The sequence below is a fragment of the Thunnus albacares genome, chromosome 4, assembly GCF_914725855.1.
Source record: "Thunnus albacares chromosome 4, fThuAlb1.1, whole genome shotgun sequence".
NCBI lineage: Eukaryota > Metazoa > Chordata > Actinopteri > Scombriformes > Scombridae > Thunnus > Thunnus albacares.
In genome coordinates, this window is record NC_058109.1 from 6699550 (window position 1) to 6719674 (window position 20125).

Here is a 20125-nt window from a genome sequence, read left to right on the forward strand (position 1 = left end):
TTTCTGTCATTTATACAGCATACTTTTATGATGTCAGATGTCTATGTTAAACATGGTCAAAGCTCTAAAACTTGAAGTGAACGTATGTAGAAATGCTCCCTGCAAGTCAAAAGCCAGGGCTTCAATCAGCTCTGCACACTCTGTTGCAGTGTTAACTCTACTTCCTGCTCGTAATGGCATCAGATTATTCGTGCGTGGCTACGAACAGCCGTCCATTCTGTTGTCTTTGCTGTTAAGGTTGTTGCTAAAGTTGTTCTGTGGGTTGTTCACATTGTCCACTCGCATATTTTGGATCGGATTCAGGCTCAAACATGTCATTGAGAAGTTTCAATTTTTGAGCTGACTACTATTATTTGTTTATGTATCATCCAGAGCTGGCAGAAGTCTGCTGAGGGGGCAGCTTCCAAGAGCTGGCCAATCGTAACAGAGTGGGCTCATCAGGAGGGGGGCCTTAAAGCAACAGGAGATCATTAACAGGAGGCAGAGGCTGAACTGAGGGGCTACATACAGAGCTAGTATAAGATAAATAAGGAGATTTTTGAACTCTAAATGATGCAAAAATATTCTAGTTGAGCCCCAGAATATAAATATACACCTGGAAATGTGCACGATACATCCCCTTTAAGTAACATCAGGCTACTGATCTGCCTACTCAATCATTTGTCTACAAGGCAAGACAACTTTTTAATGGCAAATTTCACACACAAGGTTTACATAAGACTGAGACTGAAACAAGGAAAGTATAAATGAAAAAATAGACTGAAAGAAATGAAAAAACTAAAAAAAAAACATAGAAGACTAGAATTTATGGCAGGCAGTTATTTATTTATTTATTTAGTGAATATTCACTGCTAAAGCATAATATCAACTGACATGGTATGGTCCTTAAGGTGGGTCCTACATTATCACTTGATCCTGTGGGTATTAAGGACTTAATTGATTCAGTTTTGTCTTTACATGTTGTATATTCCTAAATAATTGTGTTTAATTAACATACTCCATAGTAAATCTTGAGCCAGGCAGTATTTCAGCATAGACAAACACTATCCTATGCAAAAATAGTCAGAGAAACGGGAAGTTAATGGGAGCCCAGTGGCTCCTTTCTGTCCCACGGCCCACTAGAAGGTCAATTTGGACAGGCACAATAAAATATGTGGGATGGGTATAAACATAAACAGCTGAAGTGTTTCAACAGCTCACTTCATCATTAACAGCTAGAGAAAGCTTTGGGAAGATGTTTTGAAGTTTATGGGCACAAAATCAGTTATTTTCACTGAAAACTTGTTTTGTGCTCTCAGTACCTGTCTGTTCCTGTTAGCTCTCAGGTCTTGACTTGCAGATTGATTCCAGCTTAAATAGTTTTTCTGTTTACAACAGTTTTTCTCATTAAGAGCAGGGTAAAAAAAAAAGTCTCCTCTGTGTGTTAGAAACTGTTGAAGTGAAAGGTGTAAATGTATATTATTTCTAAAATCAGCTACTTCTCTTACTATCATTCTTATTATGATAGTATTGACTTTTTAACTGATGTTTATCATTTTATTCTTGAGAGTGTGTGAGAAACCGTCTAACTGTTTTTCACCTAAAACTGAACATCAGTTCAACGTTTTGGAAAATAAACTTATTTGCTTTCTTTTCGGGACTGAGAAGAGAAGAAATACAGACAAACGCATAACAATGTAACATGTTAAAGTAATAGAGGTGTTGGTTGAAGCATTTTTTTACTTTAAAAATAGCCAGGGTAGCTGTTTCTCCTGGCTTCCAGTCTTTTATGCTAAGCTAGGCTAACCATATCCTGACTCCAGCTTTGTACTTAACACACAGACAAGATTGATATCGATCTTCTCATTGAACTCTGGAAGAACCATACGAGTATCATCTAAAATGTCGAATTATTCCCTTTGATATTTTGCACAAAGAGAGACAGAGAAAAAGATAGATGGAAGAAACAGACATTTTGGAGGATCCTGGAAAGCTTGACAAAGTGGAGCTGAGCCATTTTCAAATATTCAGAGAATCCAGCTCAGATTTACAACTGTTCCTTTGGACATGATGAACTGTAGAAGGTGTGTAAATCAGAAATGCTGGGTTTAAAATATTTGAATCACTTTCTGACAGACTGACTCACTTCCACTCATTTCTCCTTCTGCTTTTAAAGAAGATGATGTTTAATGCCAAAATTAATCCTCCAACATTAAAAAAGGCGATGTCTATGTGCTTGAGATAAAGTTTTGGATCAATAGCTTTAAAATCAGTCCATGGTAATATTTAACTTGTCAAACATAAATTGATGAATTTCAAGAAAATATGCAGCTTTGTCAGTCAGACCTGCAGTATGTCCACACAGTGTTCGTCCTGTCAGTCTATGATGGATGGAAAACAAAGATGTCTGATGGTCGCTGGTCTCTCAGTCGGTCTACCACTGTGGTCCAGACTAAAATATCTCAGCAACTACTGAATGGATTAAGATGAAATTTTGCACAGACATTCATGGTGCCCAGAGGACAAATCCTCATGACTTAGGTGATCCCCTGACTTTTCCTCTTGCATTGTCATCTGGTCAAAATTTGAATCAGTACTTTGGCTTGTGATCAAATCGCTGCAAAATGCTTGACATTCACATCATCCACAGCTGTCGTTTGTGTGTAGTGCTGATTAGCATTACATCCTAACACGCTAAACTAAGACGTGTTAGCATTTTTCTGCATGGCTGTTTATGTATTTCAGTGTTTATTTAACAGGGACAATGCACAATACATTTACTGTGCCAGATAGCTACAACTAATTTCCATCTGTAGTCCCTAACTGGAGGCTATCTGTGTTGGTGAATTAAAACATTAACAATGAAAACTGACGCGGTAAAACATCAGTATTAGAATCAGAAAAAAACCCCTCAGAATAACAATACTATTCCCCAACTACAGAGTTCTCAATCTCAACATCTTCAAAAACAAACAATTCATCATTACAAGACATTTCCGACTAGACTCATTGTACCAATGCTTAAGAGAGACTGAAAAAATTGCAAACCTATCCTTTCACCCGTAGTCAGCACTACAGGTTGTTACAAACTGTTAGGAGGTTGTGGTGCAACATTGGCACAACTCTGCTAAGCCAGCTGTTAAGTGTTTCTGGTTATTGGGATGTCATGGTAATGTTCTAAGACACAAAGTGACACATACTGTCACATAATTTTAACAACCATGTTTTGAATCTGACAGGACCTTTGTTGCAGATAAGATAAGATAAGATAAGATAAGATAAGATAAGATAAGATAAGATAAGATAAGACAGACTTTATTGTCCCAGTGGGACCTTGGACATCATAATGTCTGAAGTGTAAAATCACAGCAAAATAACAGTAAAAAAACAAAAAATACATTCAATACAAGACTATTACTAAAAAGATAGTAATATTAGTAATATTTTTATAACTATTGACAAGTTATAAAAGTGTAACTTATCGTTGGCCACAAATTGCGCAGTAGAGTTATACTGTTGCATCTGGGTGAAATATTCCTTCCTAGTTTATTCCTCTCAGCTCATCAAACTGGCAAAGCAGCATAAACGCAGATGCTCAGCACGCACAGGGACGTCAGACATGCAAATATTTGTAGCGCACACTCAGTAGATCATCCAAGATCAAAGCCTCCCCTCATCCATCAATTTAATCACTGTACCACAAACACATAAACAAAGAGGCTGGGTAAAATCATAATCTGACCTCACCCCATTCACTGCCTCTTCCAGCTTTTGCCCTGTGGGAGGCACTCCAAGTCCCTTTCTACCAAACACCATAGACCCTATTTACACAATATGTTACTTGAACATGCAGTTAGTCTTTCTGCCTGGGAAATACAGTTTATCGTCTGGCATGACTGTGTATGATGCTGTTGACACTGTGAACTGAGCTGACTACTGTATGTGGGTGCTTGGGAGCTCAGGCTCCCAAGGGCAATTGTGAGCACTGATGGGAAACTGATACTGTGTGGTGACCAGAGCAGGAAAGTAGTCTGTGTGTTAAATATGTGTCCATTCCTATATTTAGCTTTCTTTCTTTCTTTGTGTCATCTGACCTGACTTTTGTAGTAGTTGTATTTTCTGTTACTTTGTATAGATACTTACAGGTCTGAAAAGTTAAACTAATGCACAAGTAACTTAAGCCTGCATTCTCTCCAATGGCCAGCAGGGGGCGACTCCACTGGCTTCAAAAAGAAGTCCAATTGTATGAGAAACTTCTCACTTCATTCATTACCTCAGTAAACACTTTCCTAATTAGTTTATGGTCTCAATTCCTAGTTTCAAGTCTTCTTCAATATGCTATGATGTTCATTTTGTAAATTATGGTCCCATTTAGAATAAAATAGACAGGGTATGTTTTAGGGTGTGGCTACATTGTGATTGACAAGTCACTACCACAGCGACAACGTTGGTTAGGTAACGTAACCATGGCTTAACCACAGCTGTAGCCATTGCTATTTCAGTGTTTTTTCAGTTCATGAAAGTTGATTGTGACATTGTGGTCGCATAAAAAAGTCTTGTTCAGCATTTGGTTGTACAAAAAGACCCTCCAAGGAGTCAGATGATCAGTTCTGTTTTTCCAGTAAGTACATTTTGTTTTAATGGTTGCCTGTTTTTAGCAAGTGAAAATTAGCGTTAGCATTATCACAGTAAACCATAGACTTTAAATGCACCATGCTAACCAAGCTAGCAGCTGGCGTTACAGTCAGGTCCACCCTCTTGTCCAAATATGGTCACTTCTGGCTCCAAAAATCCAAGATGGCGACGGTCAAAATGCCAAACTCCAGGCTTCAAAACAGGAATCCACAAACCAATGGGTGATGTCACGGTGGTTATGTCCATTATTTTTTTGCAGTCTATGGTGCAAACCAAACATACATATATCCACTTGATTTGACTCATTTTGATGGCTGAAACTTCATATTACCTTCAGACAAATATTGAAGTATATTTTTACACAAAATGAAAATTGTAGATTTTGTCCCCCATCACTTACATTGAAAGCAAATTTGGAAGGGATCTTCTAATGGTCAGTATGAACAGAAGGAATGACTACAGAGAGCAAAGTCTGTTTCAATGTTCATTTGGGCTCCTCACTATTGAAAAATTGTGAAACTATCCCTTAAGCATGTCATTCTTCATCACATTGTGAACCTGCTGTCCAACTTAATCAACACCAGGAAATGCACATTAAACAAACATGCAGTAGGTTTAAAACCAAGAATGCTGAAAAGTGAGTTAACTAGTAAAACAACAGGTTTTTGATATGTTCAAGAGCCAGATATTTTTTTCAGCACTTTATGGAGACTAAACTAGAGCTAAAAGGAGAGAGATTATTGAACTAACATTCATCAGGTAGACACAAAACACAACACAACCACGACTCAATGACTGTTGGATGTGTAAAAAGGCAACTATTTGCCAACACATTCACCACATCAACTTTATAAGGTGATAATGTGTCAGGTGTTTTTACCCTGTTTCACTGCTCCCAAGATGCCAAAAAATCAGTTAGTGTGGATTTTAAGAAGGAGACTTTGTCTGTAGTCAAGAATCTGTTTCTGTTCTGTTTGTGCTGTTACTTTGACACTTACTTTACTTTGACAGCAGTTTGTTTTCAAGCTTTTGTGTTGCTGTTATGGCCCATGTGTGAACAGTATGATCGGCTTGATGCTTAAAATATAACGTGGCGTGTTATATCTGAACAGGGTGTGTGATCCTGAACAAATAAAGGCTTTGATGTGCAAGTGTGGAGAAAGTGAAGAAGCTGGACAATATAAAGATAACAGACTACTATGCGGAAAAATACTGACTGTCATCAGCAACATTTCTACTTAGAAGAGCATCAGGCTTCGTGATGCTGCTGCGTCTTCTGCTGGAGAACAAAGTATTTCTTTTCTGTGTCAGGAACACCACACAGTGCAGAAACTCACTCCTGCTGGGACTCTCCTATGTCAAACTCACTGCACAGACGTTCAAGTCCTGTTGGAACCGGAGGGTACGAAGGCAGCAGTTTGTTTGATGCAATGTTCTTTAGGGCTTTTCCTGCTGCTTTTCATGCACAGAGAGTATAAATCAATTTCACCCTTCAGATAAAACTTCAGCTGGAGTTCATTCTTTGGCTGAATTTTTACACCTTTTTCAAATTCTACTTCACCTGAGGAGTTTACTGCCAGTGTGGCCGGTTAAATTCCTCTCATGCTAAAAATATATTAACTTGGTGTTGTATAGCACTTTGGATAAAAGTATCCTTAAAATGTTATGTAACTATAATTGACATATGCTCTCCATTACCACCATGTCCTGCTTCCTTCCTTTTGTCTAACCTACATGAAACTGCAATTTCTCTCACCTCACATCAGCAAAATCCAAACAGTATATCACCCTTTTGAACTCCAATGGATGCAGTTTGCCTGGAAAGGTGCAGTCATAACACAGTCAAAGAGGAATGCACATACATCATACACATACTGCTGAATTCAGCTTAACTTACTCTTTAAATTGTATAAAAATACTTAACTTAATAATCATCATGTTTTGAACTTTAGTATCAATATAATCGATTGTTATGGTGCAATCAGGAACTGCTGGAAGATAATGCAGCATCACCTTTCATAGTGCAGATTTCTCAAAATGTAAAAAACAAAACAAAAAAGGGCTTAGATGTAGCCAACAGCTAACTATACAGTATTTTTATGGAGACCCAAAATGACAATTATAAATAAGATATTATGAAATAAATAAAAATCAACATATAAACACAGACACAATAATCTAATAATGTAAACACTTTTAATCAAATAAAAATTACCTGCAACAAACCGTTATCATGGAAATGAGCAGGATGAAAGAGCATTTTGTAATTGGTCTGAGATGTTAAATTATATTGAATTACTACAAAAATGTCATGGTTATTTTGTATATTTCTTCTGCATTTACTCATATCATTATTTATTTTATAATGTCTTTTTAATTTAATATTGAACACTTTGGTCTCCATCTCTGCATCACTGACAATTCTCTATCATTCAAATACAAATATTTGCTGTATTTGAAATGGACATACAAGCAAAAACTGTCATGTACAATGCCACTGACAAGTCAATTGATGGCATATCTATAAATAATATGGCACAACTAGCTAAGATGACTCTATCATAGGCTGTAAATAAAGGAAGTGAAAACAATGGACTGTTGTCAGAAGAAATACTGTAATAATAACTGTGTGGATGGAGTCCAAGGACTTTTCCAACAACGGCTTTCTCTTTAAGTAGGAGAGATGTTTTTGCTCCTAAAACATCAGTGAGTAAGGGACGTAAAAGAATTGCAGAGGGGCAATTCATCACTTTGCTAAATAATAAGAAGAATGCTGCCCTGCTGTATCCATCCAAGTCCATGCCTCTGGTCTTAACTTAACTGAGGGAAGAAATTTGGAGAAAGCAAATCTCTCCTTTAAACTCCACAGGAGTATGTCCGATGGGAGATCTGTGCTGTGATGTGCTGGTCAAACTACACAAATCAATGCCACAGAACTGATTTGTGATCAAAAATGTCTAGACACCCAGATTTTAATGTTAAATAAATTCTTAACTTGCATAAAAGAGTTTTGAGTCAGTTTGGAAAGTCTTTATGAGGGCGCCTCCATCAACTGAAGTGACAAAAATATCAGAAAACAGGTGTGTGTTGCACCTTTGACTTGCTTTGAGCAGACAGGCAGCAGAGAGCTCAAAACAAGGTTAATCTTCACACAAATATTGAAATGCACAGTTGACTGTGACACTCTCCCTGATTATAAGTTACCAATCTGCTGAACAGGTGAAGAAAAAAAAACCTGACTGAGCCTTGAGAAAATGCCACTTTGCCAGCTCAAAACTGCATCTCCAGTGTGTGAATTTATTCTTTTCAGTTATGTTATCGAGTATGAGCAGTGCTGTAATAGCTTATGTCTTGTAAATTGAATAAAACATGCAAAAACATTGGTATGGTCCTTTAACCTGACCTTTACCCGACTGTAACAAAAATAAGCAGAGGGTTCAGCTCACACGTCACTTTACAGACGCATGTAACTACAGTGTCCAATCCTTGGTATTATCATTAAGCCCTCTCTTGGCAGAGAAATGTATCCTTGACGTTATATTTTATCCAAACACATAATCTTTGTGAGGAAGTGTGCACTTTTGTTACAAACTGCTGTTGGCCTCTTCCTGGAAAGACCTTGAATCAAAAACAGACAATCTACTCTAGGAGGATTTGGACTGTATTAGGATTTTATTTTTCACCATAGATAAGGAACAAAGAGTGAAATTCAGAGAAGGAATGGGAGACTGAGGGAGTGTGTGCATTGTAGCCGTCGCTGGAAGTTAAGCTGGGGTGTCAGTCAGAGTCTCAGTCTGACAAAATAGAATTTGTAGTTTACAGCCAGCAAAACCCCACAAAAGAATTGATACAGCCCCTTGAATTACCAGCACACACAAAATACGTTAGCAAACAAGAAACACAACATAGCAAAATTCAATGTTCCCCACAGTGTATTATACAGACATTGACAGTGCAAAATTCCACAATTACTCTGCAGAATTGGTGTTCCCAAAATTTAGACAAAGTGAAATCTTCTTGTCAGATTTGCACCTTTGAAATTTGCTCTGGGAATTCCAGAGTCACCTCCTGTCCTATGGTCCAGACGAGGTGCAAGGCCCCCAGGAATAAACAGCCAGGGAGATGAACGAATAGTTGGTGGTTAATGGCGCAGTGAGTGAAGAGAAGTCGGATCCAGACTGCAAGGATGGGTAGCCTAACAAACGGCAGACTTTTCTGATGCACTGCCAGGGGTTGGCAGACTGGCGACAGACACTCTCGGATGGTCTGACCTCTTCCCTATGTGTGTTGGCTCGTAAGTATGCACCATACTACTTTTTGAGCTCAGTCATTCATCTGTCTAGGGGTGTGTGTGTGTGTGTCCTACAAAAGAGGCAATCATTGTTTTTTTAATGCTTGGTTTATTCACTTTGTCATATTGGTTTGTGGGTGGTAGGCTGAGGTCATTTTTGTTTCACGCTCCATTTTTCACGGGTGGCTTTGAAGATGAAAGGGGATGAACTGGCTTCCCTGGTCCGACAGAAGGTAGTTGGGGACTCCCTGTGTGTTGTGGATTTCTTGGGTAAGTATGCTTGATATAGTCTCTGCTGTTGCTTTTCATAGGGGATATAGTTCCAACCAATGGGTGTAATCAGAAAATAGACATTTCCCTTGGAACTCCTAGGAAATCTATCTTTCCTAGGATAGGTGGTTTTATAAGGCAACTGTAGCTGCCTCCAAAATCGTGTTTTTTGTGGAGTCCGTTAAGGTGACTTCTCCCATGTCCATTACAGCCTGGTACAAGTACTGGCAGTCTTGGTCATCTTGCTGTGTTGCCCATATCTGGTTATCCAAGATGAGCAGATCCTTTCCTCCCTCCCCTTTGACTGACTCCTTTCCTGTATTCCGCCATGAAAGTAAATTCCTGTAGCCGGACGGCCCACCGTTAGGATGTGCACTGGGTCTCTGGATTTTAAAGACCCACTGCAGCACTGAGTGGTCTTTGGCTACAGTGAAGAATCTTCTGTCCAGGTAATATCTCCACCTTTCCAAGGCCCACACCACAGCCAAATACTCATTTTCAGTGGCTGAATAGTTGCGCTCTGCTTTGTTTAGGCTCCTGATGCTGCCATATGCCAGAGCTTCTTCAGTTCCAAGCCCGGTTTTTTGGGCAAGCACGGCTCCAAGGCCCATGTCACTGGCATCAGTGTAAATGTGACACTTAAAAATGTGACACTTAAAAATGTATGGTCACAATTGTTAGGTTGGAATTGCTATTTTATGTATTTTTCTGTGAAAAAGGGCCAGATTTAAACATGTTTTCATTATGGATTTAAGCTTTATCTAAAAGTAAAGTGTGCTCCTTCTGCTCCACCACAAGAGGGAGTAACTACCAAAACAAGCCCTAGTTGTAGACTGCGTAAGGCTTCCTTCCACAGACAGGGAACAGCCTGCTGAATGAACACAACGGACATCTCTTTTCTCTGTTTTTCCTGTATAAAACAGGTTAGTAATGTGTGTAAACTTATCACAACTTATCCGTAAGGACTTTTTAAGCCTCTCTGATGTAGTTTGGACCAAGCAACGGTAGAAAACTGTGTGTAGAGACTTTTTGAATTCAAATGGAGCAAAACAGAGTTTCACTAGCTCCCATGAGTAAATGGTGACACAAAATGCCAGCCTTGCTATTGTTTTTTTCATTTGCTAGTACTGTATCTCCTTGACATCTGCCTTATAACAACTGTTTAGCCAAAGGTTTAGTGTACAATTTAATGGTGTATGTATTATTGTTTGTATTTTGTAGAGGTGTTCATGTCTGCAGTAAAACAGAAAAGGCTAAACAAAACAAACTTAAAAACAGTGTTACAGCAGCAGTAAAACAGTGTAAGTTTTAGTGTACTAAGATTTTACAGCAATATTTGGTAACTTAACTATTACTGGTAAAAGTAACAATGGATTGGTGTATAGAAGTTGTATGCTGCTATTGTAGCAGTAGCCGGTGACAATTCATCATTGGTGTATTGTGAATGGATGAATTGTGGAATTTGTTATGTGAAGATTATTGTGAACAAGAAAGTTCAAAGTTAAGTTTAAAAGAGAGAAGAAAGATGAATTCTGTTTAATAAAGACAGAGAACAGCCTGATGAACAAACGCATCTAACATCTCCTTTCTCTGCTTTTCCTGTATAAAACAGGACACATCATCTGTTCACAGGTAACTCATGTCTGAGGCCAGTAACATAAACAACAAAATGGAGGTCAAAGCTTAAATGCCCTTGGATGAGTGGGGAGACCAGACACATTTTCAGGGTTTCAAAAGTAGACTGGCACTCAGATATCCACTTGACTCTGGCTCCCTTGCACTTCAGTGCATTCAGGGGTTCTGCCAGCCGAGGGGAAGTTTAGGACAAACCAGTGGTATCAGCCAATGCTACCAGACATGCTTAAGAACCACTGGACTGCCTTAAAGTTAGTTGGCACTGGGAATTCCTCTACTGCCTTGGTTTTGTCTGGATCTACCTGAATACCTATGGCAGATACAAAGTCACCCAGGAACTTCAGGGAGGTTTGGAAGAACCTGCACTTTTCCATGTTGATGGTCAGCCTTGTATCTCTCAGTTTTTGGAAAACCACCCGGAGGTCACTAAAGTGCTGTTCCCAAGATGGAGAGTAGATGATGATATCATCCAGGTAAACAAAACAAATGTTGCCTCTCAGCTCTCCCAAGGTCATTTCCATCAGCCTCTGAAAGGTTGCTGGTGCATTTTTGAGACCAAAGGGCATGACATTGAATTGGTAGAGTCCAAAGGGACAGGTGAAGACTGTTTTTTCCCCTGTTGTTCTCATCCATCAGGCACTGCACTAACCACAGTTAAGGTTGATGGTGGAGAAAATAACAGAGCCAGCAAGTGAGTCCAGAATTTCCTGTATAGGGGCAAAGGGTAAATATCGGTGTATGTCACTGTGTTAAGTTTAATGTAATTCACACAAAACCTGGGCTTCCCATCTTTTTTAGGAATGAGTACCACAGGAGATGCCCAAGCCAAAGATGAGGGTTTGATGATGTCAGCTGCCAGCATGTCCACCACTAGCTCCTTCATCACCTTGAGTTTCACTGGGGAGACTCGGTAGGATTTTTTTTTTTATTGGAATGTCCTGATTGACAAGATTTTATGCATCAGAACATTTGTTCAGCCCAGTAAGAAAGAGTACACATGTAGCAGATTGCAGATCTGACTCTTTTCTCCTCCATCCAACTGAGCTCTCTCCACTTCCTTGTGCAACAGCTCTGCATCCAGGCTGGAGAGGATAGGATGAGCAGCACTCATAAAAGGAAGTAAAAGTAAAGCAGGCCCTTCCCAGTCCATTTGGTAAAGTAATTAGTGTCCTTTTTTCCTGCTGTTGCTCCTGAACCAGTACAAATTCTGTCCAACATCCATTTGCAGTCCACTGAGACTCAGGAAGTTCAGCCCCAGGGCTGTGGGAAAGGCAAGGCTTTGGGATGAAAGCACTACCACTGGCAGAGTACAGGTATGATCCTGCAGTTCCACTACAATGTAGTAGTAATGCTACCCCGCATTAGCAAGGCATTATGTTTGTGAAAGAGACTTTTCAGATTCAATCACTAATGATGAAACCAGGAAATCCCCTGATATTTGAAACCTAGGAGTAGAGGCATTGTTGCCGTTTACCATCACCAGGGACAGGTAAAGGTGTCAGGAAACAGTTGCTCAGATTGCTCAGTTGCATCAGTTAGGCTGATGATGTCACATGGCTACACTCAGTGCTCTCCCCATCAGGTAAACAACTTCAGTTACCTAAAAGCTTTTAGACCACTGTTCATTGAAGGTTTCTATCTGCAAATTGTAAGTAGTTTTTCAATAAGAAGGTTGTGCGCATATTTACTTTGGTCAATTATCTCAGCTTTTTTACAGTATATTGTCCATAAGCGAATGTCTTATATACAAGATACAAAATATATTGGCAAATATTGGACATCTTCCTTCTTATAGATATTTCAGTCCAATAATCTGATATTGGAGATCTGCTAAGTTGTTTAAAAATCTGTCCAGTATCCACAAGAAACCAAATATAATTGTGACTGAGCAGGGACATGCACAGAAATTTTCAGAGATAGTGGCAACTGACTGTATTGTCCCCATACCCTGATGCTGGAACACTATATAATATATAATGATACACATAGACACAAAAATGCACCTGTTGTCCATAAATTCACAACTACTTCCAACTTTAATAAAAGATATGGAAACAAACCAACTTTAACCTCATTAACTAGTATGTCCCTTGCTCCCTTTATTGCCTCACTACATCACACCTCAGGTGATCTTGTTTTAATCTGAAAGACTTCATGTTAATAAAAATATGGAGTCTCCAGATGTCTTTTTTGGAAATCTGCCTTGGCCTTTTCATTAAAAAACACTGTAAAATGTCCATACTGTGTGCTATCTTCTGTATGTATGTATGTAATATACATCTACATACATTTATCTCATTATTTAACACTTTGGCCAATGTTAATATGAACATCCAACATTGTGACATTATATATATATGACTGAAAATAAGGAAAAGCATAATAGGTCCCCTTTAATGAAAGCTATGATGTCCTGTTCAGTAAAAGCAGCAGGACTGCTGAGTGATTACCACAGGAAGACTGGCCTCAACCACAGAGAAGAAAATAATTAGACTACAAAGAGCAATAGGAAAAGGGTTTATTTGTTTTAATTATGAGTGGTGTGATCAAGTTCACAAGCTTGACTTGTGACCGCATTTCTGGAAGAACTTGGTATCCTGTGTAGTCAAGCAGCAGCCAAGTTGGGGTTTTTTTTGTCTTTTTCAGTTTTACTCTAATTTCTTGCCAAAGCAATTTGTCTTTTTGTTTACTTACATGATCATATGTACAGATATCCCAATAACAGCATGGTTCATAAAACCTGGGGGATCCTTTTCACCAAGATATGTGTTCAACTTTTGTTACATTATCAAACATGAGCTGGCAGGGTCAATTATAAAAATATATATCTGTTCTTGTGTTTCAGATATTATGTAAAGACAAGAGTCAGTGTTTGTTCAGTCGATGAGTTTCCTGCCAATTTCAGGAATCAGATACTTTATCAGCATTTAGATCCAGATGTAAGAATTTCTAAGATGTTTAATGACAGAACATCCACCGCAGAACAACAATACATTTGATGCCATCGATATCATTATGCACTACACAGGGTGGACATATTTTTGGTTCTATTATTTATGTAGTTTAACTTTAATTTAAACATACTTTCAATTCATGTTTTCATGTTTCTTACAAAGTTCCCCAACAGTTCCTTTTTCAAGGACCTGTGAACATTACATTCCAGACCCTGTTAAATTGTATTAAAAGGGTCTCTTTACCCAAATCGGAGGGTAAGATACATGCATCAAAAGCAAGTGCAAGGATATTAAGAAACAGCTAATATAAGATGAAAAGAATAACACCTACACAGTGCCTCCAAACCAGTGCTCAAATGACAAGAGAGCCAGAGGAGTTTAGCTCCTGTAAAAGAAAGAGATCCTGGAAGCAACAAATTAAAAGGATAAATTAAAATTATTGACAGTACTGCTCCAAACCACAAATTTTTTTAAATGGACAACATTTCAATCCCAGAGGGATCTTCATCGGGTCAAGTTTGTGTCTGGAGACAGTGTGCAGGTACTCTGTTCAATCAAATCACAAAAAAGATAAAAAATGGTATACAATGGATTTCAGATCTCTTCTGCTGAGACTTCTTTTGTTTTCTCTACTGAGTCTTCTGCTGCTGTCCCTACACAATAAGGTAAGATTTAATTTGTGCTGCTCAAATCATTAAAAAAGAAAATCTCAACAGCAATATTTCTCAGCAATCTCTGAAACTACTTAAATCATTGTGTAGTTATCTGAGCTGTTATTTGTGTTATTTTATGTAACTGTTTGATGATGTTCTTTCAATAAAAAACATAGATTTTAGAGCGCCCCAGGGAAATCCAGAATTTGAAGCTTTGTGATTGGCTGATCAGAGGACCCATCGCCCGGAAGTATTTTCCTAACTGTCGCTGTGTTAAGGTTTTCTTTGAATGACATCTTTAACATTTTTCAACACAAAAACATAAAAGTGCCCTTGATAACTCAACAATACAGCTATATGAAATCATCTTTCTTAAAACATAGTCTTCCTCAAGTGTTGCACTATGTTCTTCTGTCGTTCTGGAGCTTGTTTTCTGCTCCTTTGTTGGGGAAATAATGTTTTAGCTGTGTGTGCTTGGGAGTGGGTGACTTGCATCACTGCGGGGGTGTGTTGTTGTGAAATGTGTAGCGGTTGACGGAGGCAACTAGCTGTCTCAGCTGGAGAGCTAATATCTGCAGGGTGTTTCTAGTCAGATAGCGCTGTTTTTGTTATGGTAGATGCTGGTCGTTTGTTAACGTTAGCAGGAGAGAGGCAAGGCACTTGGGAATGTGCAAAAATGTAACATCTTTTGGATTTTCGTGGAAAAACTGGCCCAAGTCCTTAAAATAGAAATCAGACCACAAGCTGTTATGGATCACTAAGAAAGTCAGTGAAGGTCCCATTTTTTAAGTGATGTTACAACCCGTTCCCTCATTAGCAATAATACATGCAAATTGCTTCACGATTCTTACATATAGGACCTTTAAAGCTGTGGATGATTTGCCAGCCAATATCTGTATATTTACCAAGGCGTGCAAGAGATTGTGTGTACATCTGGCTGCATGTGAGTGTGTGTGCATGCAACCGTATGCATGGTAATGTGTTATTTTCATACTTTTTTGCTCTCAGCAAATTTCCTCCTGTGTGTAAAAACAGTTCCAGTTGGTTGGTTAAATTTTCTTGCTGAAGATTGCATTTTTCACCTGTTTCTGATGAATTCTGGCTGTTTTTACATACTTGGACTAAGATTAAATTCTCATTCACTGTCATTAAATGATAATCAGCGCAGACTAACAAACAAACTAATTTGTTTTAGAATATTTACTTAAAAAAACAACAAATTGAAAGAGACAAATAACTCACTATGGCTAAAAGATGAAAAAAAAAGTGGTGGAAACAGTAAATAAAATAGAAAAAAATGAGAGGGAACCTAACAAACTGCACAGGCTGTTTTGAAGTGTGTGACATGTTGGAATTGCATCAACATGTCCTGATAAATTATGATGTTTGGCAAGGAATTGTACCAGAATCATCTGTGTCTCGGCTGCTTTAGCAAAGTAAAAAAAAAAATTGTGTGCAAATGTGGCTGATTTGGTCATTTTTTCATCCTTGAAGTCAAGGCTGATTTATGTCCGATTTGCCCCTTCAAAGCACTACAGAGAGTTGTGCTCAATGTTCTGAACAAAAAAATCTGGCAATAAGAGCAATCAGGCTGCCCCCAATAATTTCGAACCTGTTTGATATTTGTTTGAATATGGATATCACTGCTTTGCCTGCATGAGTCCCCATTACATTTGGTTGAGAGATCTACTAACAGGCCAAAGCTTTTACTTGGGAATTTTCAAACAGATCTGTCAGATCAGTCATAAGGAGCTATCTTTATCAGACAATAAACTTTGAACTCAATAAACTTTACTATGCCGTCATGTTTCAGAGAGCTGTCTCCTTTCACACTGCAATAGGACATTTAAAATGGCAGCTGCTAAGAGTTTGCACGTTTTATTGCTTTTTTGGACAGCCGGAGAAGGAGGAAAACCAAACTGAGATGTGTCAAGGACATGACTATAATGTATCTGAAGCAAAATATCCTAAATGTAGGGACAGAAAGAAGACCTGTGGAGAACTCACCTTGTCTTTGTATATAATATGTAAGAGAGAGAGATACTTGTCTTGTGGTTTTGTAATTTAAGAGTGATCATTTGTGAATTTGTGAATTTCTCTTTGTGAATACTCACCTCTCATGGGTGAATGGAGTCCATCTCTGATGATAGGCGACTGTTCTCCTGGACAAACAGAAAAACAGACCAGAGTCAGAGCACACACACATATACACACATATACTCACAAATATGTACCGTAAGTATCCAAGTATTCAGTGAAATTGGCTTCAGATTCAGATTCTGTAAAATTTTAGCTCACATAAGGGCAACAAGAGAAGGCTGCAATTCAGAATATGTTCATACAAATTTGTATGAAGAAACCCCCTTTATGCTATTTACTGCAAACCTCTAAGAGTCAAACCAAGTTTATCTGTCATCTGTAGTCAACTACTGTAGAATTAGAGCTCATCAAAACACCCCAAATACCACAAGCAAAATACAGTGTGTCAAACACATTGGAGCATTAGGTATTATGATGGGAAAGTTTTATAAGCATTTGAGCACTATAATTTAAAAAGCATTATATTATGTAAAAAATAAAAAAGAATGCTTTTTGGCCTGGTCTGAACAGCGTACTCTCTGTTATATACTCCCACCCACTAAGAATAATAAGCCAGAGGATAAAGGACAGTTTTCCTCTCTATGCAGCTGCTGTTGGACTTAGCCTCTGCAGGTTTTTAGAGGAAAATAAACTCATCATCCACTAGAAAATGCTGGAAAATTGAGGCTTAGCCCTGATCTTAACAATAACTTCTAAAGGGCTGCAGCCAACAGTTACTTTCAGTGGAGGTGTCTTCAAACAGTCCAAAACCCAAAAACAAAAATTTATAATAAGAAAAACAACAAATCAGACCATGTTTGGAATTTTTGCTTGATAAATAAATGATTAAATTATTAATCAATCCATCCCCTTATTCTCTTGCAAGCATGGCAGCAAGGGAACAGGATGACTATGAGGCATCAGGTTGTTGACGTCCGTTCTGAAAATCTGTTTTTACATCCAAACGTCCTCATAAAGCAGGAAGCTGACAGACGTCCTTGCAAGTCACAATTTTGCTTCATTAAACACTTTATTTCTCTCACTTTCCCTCACAGCCACACATACACACGTGTAAATACACACCATGTGGTCGTCGGTGTCGTCCTGTGTGTGTTCTCCCTCCTCCTCCTCCTCCTCCTCCTCTTCTTCCTCCTCTTCGTCTTCCTCTTCAGCCTCACTGTTCTGTCTCTGCTCCTCCTCGTCCTCCAGGTCCGAGCTCGACTCCTCCCCGTCCTGCCACGCCTTCTCGCTCTTACAGTCGTCTGACTTCCTCAGCTCTGCACGAACACACACACAAACAGAGACACAAAAAACCTAAACATTAAAACAAAATGAGATGTGTAAATTGACATAGATGTGTCAAACTGGTGGCCATGAAAACAGCTCGTTCAATTCTCCAATAAGCATAGGTGGTGCTAATTTGGGCTGAATGAGGCCCACCAAGAATTACCAGACATTTAACATCCAAAATCCTCTTTGACTCCCTTTATCCGACTGCTGTTTCTCCCAGTTGATCCGGTCCAATAGCACACCTAATTTTCATAGCAACCTTCTTTGCACCGGGATCACCTGGGTGAGTTCACATTTAGAACAACTGGGGTAGACCACCACCTGTGACAGGCTATAGTAACTCAAACTCACTCCTGGTAGAGCTGTTTGTGATGTTAACCAGCTACCAACCAGAGGAAGGACCCCAATGCCCAGCAGCTGTCACTACAGATGTAACATTTATATACATTTCCTTTATATGCATTTCCTATTTGTGTTGTTTGTCTGTTGAGATGTGAGTTGTGCAGTTTCTCTGTTATTCTGCCTATTTTTGAGGTTAGTGAAGTTAAAGTTAAATGTCTGCATCTGCCTGTTTTCTGTTTGCAATTTCAGTCCACGCTATCTACCAGTCCTATCATATGTTTTTTTTAAAGGTGAAATATCATTCACATTTACAGGCCTTTATTTATACTCTGGGGCTCTATTGGAATATCTTTGCATGATTTACAGTTCAAAAAACTCCTTATTTATCTTATACTGGCCCTTTGCAGCTTCTCAGTTCAGCCTCTGTCTGAAACAGACCGTTTTAGTTCCTGTCTCTTTGAGGGCCCCCTCCCGAGGAGCCCAACTATTCTCATTCTCATCTTCAGGAAGCTGCATCTTGCTAGACTTCATTTTGTCATTCTTTACTCAAAATGAGAACTTCTCAAATACATCTGTACATGCTTGAACCTGAATCTCATCAGAAATATGCGAGTGGACAACATGAACAACCCATGGAACAAGCTTAGCAACAAAGGCTACCAACGGACAGTCGTTTGTGGGCATAGACGAACGATCTGATGTCATCACAAGGAGGAAGTAGAGGTAACATTACAAACAAAGCATTCAGAACAAGCTGAAGCCCTGGCTTTTGTCTTACAAGATGCCTTTTTTCATATGTTCACCTGAAGTTTGGGAACTTTTACCATATTCAACATAGACTTCCGAAAGCATGATATGTCCCCTTTAAAACATATATTTTTAAAATGTTTTTATTGTTAGTGAGTAGTGCTGCTTAATCAACAGAAGTGCCTGTAGTACATATATCTATCTATCTATCTATCTATCTATCTATATATATATATATATATATATATATATATGTGTGTGTGTGTATGTGTGTGTGTACAGTATATAGTTGGTATTGACTTTCACTGATTTGTTTATTCATGTATTTACTACAAATTTTATATCTCCACCAATAAATAATAATAATAAGCCTCCAACATGTCCCAGAAAGAATAAAATCTGTGTGCCGTCTATTCAGAGACCTCTGAATTGCTTGATAAAGTTTCAGATGTGGGCAGCGATTCAGAGGTCTGGAACTAGGCTACACAAACACACACACACACTTTTTTTCATACTTGGTTGTGTTCCCTAAGCTGCATCACAGGCTCTTGGTGCAGATACAAGTTCAGCGTTGAACGCTGTCCAGCACCACATGCTTTCAGAGCCACTCGGTCACAATTCAACACTGTACAGGCTGCTTCTGCTTTCTTTTAATCTTGGACTCTGTTTCCATCCACTGGCTCTTACAGTATCTGCGGTTTTGTATTTAAAATTCATACACAAAATACAGATAACAAAACATGCCTATGATGCTACATGGTAACCTGCTCTTCAGAGATGCAACCCGCAGGTTGACACACCCCTCTCAGAGATCTGAAGCCTTCTGTTCATCGCAGCGGTCTGAACAGCAGCCTGACAGCAGATGGGAGAAATATTTCTTGGCCTCCCTCTGGGCCCTTCTGCGTGCTGTTATCCTCTGTTTTCACCATAATTGTACTTAACATTAGAGCCACTAAACAACATGGGCAGATGTCAGAGTGATGATTGCCCCCAACTGCATGCTTCTCCAGCAGAATTTGACCTTTTTGTGTGATTTCAATTTTCAGTTTTACTTCGGTATGTGGTTGTAACACATAAAGCATCCGTTCTTCAGTTGGTTTATCCGTAGCCACTCTTGGCTATAATGTTACTGTTCTTTTTTATTGTTTAGTTGTTTTTGTTATATAAATTTCTTTTTTGAGCAATGAAATAACAGCTGGTCCAGATGTTCTTTTAAATAATCCATTAGTTGGTGATTACTGTGGTTACTG

The 20125-nt window shown here is 38.7% G+C and overlaps 1 protein-coding gene and 1 long non-coding RNA gene across 4 annotated transcripts in view; one reads left to right on the top strand and one right to left on the bottom strand.

Annotated features, from left to right (window-relative positions):
• raly (RALY heterogeneous nuclear ribonucleoprotein) overlaps positions 1-20125 on the bottom strand; it is a 145204-nt gene that overhangs the window by 3387 nt on the left and 121692 nt on the right. For 2 of the 3 annotated variants that reach the window (XM_044349523.1, XM_044349521.1), the window contains 3 exons: positions 17580-17773; positions 16532-16579; positions 13737-14167 (listed from right to left, as the gene is read on the bottom strand). In XM_044349523.1, coding sequence (XP_044205458.1) covers positions 16535-16579; positions 17580-17773 — 239 coding nt within the window. In that variant the 3' untranslated portion in view covers positions 13737-14167; positions 16532-16534. Of the gene's footprint in view, positions 1-13736; positions 14168-16531; positions 16580-17579; positions 17774-20125 lie in introns of those variants that run through there. The other variant, XM_044349522.1, reaches the window with a different exon arrangement.
• LOC122981033 lies at positions 8280-13007 on the top strand. Its single transcript, XR_006403148.1, has 4 exons — positions 8280-11283; positions 11447-11501; positions 11609-11720; positions 11880-13007. It is a non-coding gene; the product is annotated as an uncharacterized LOC122981033 (long non-coding RNA).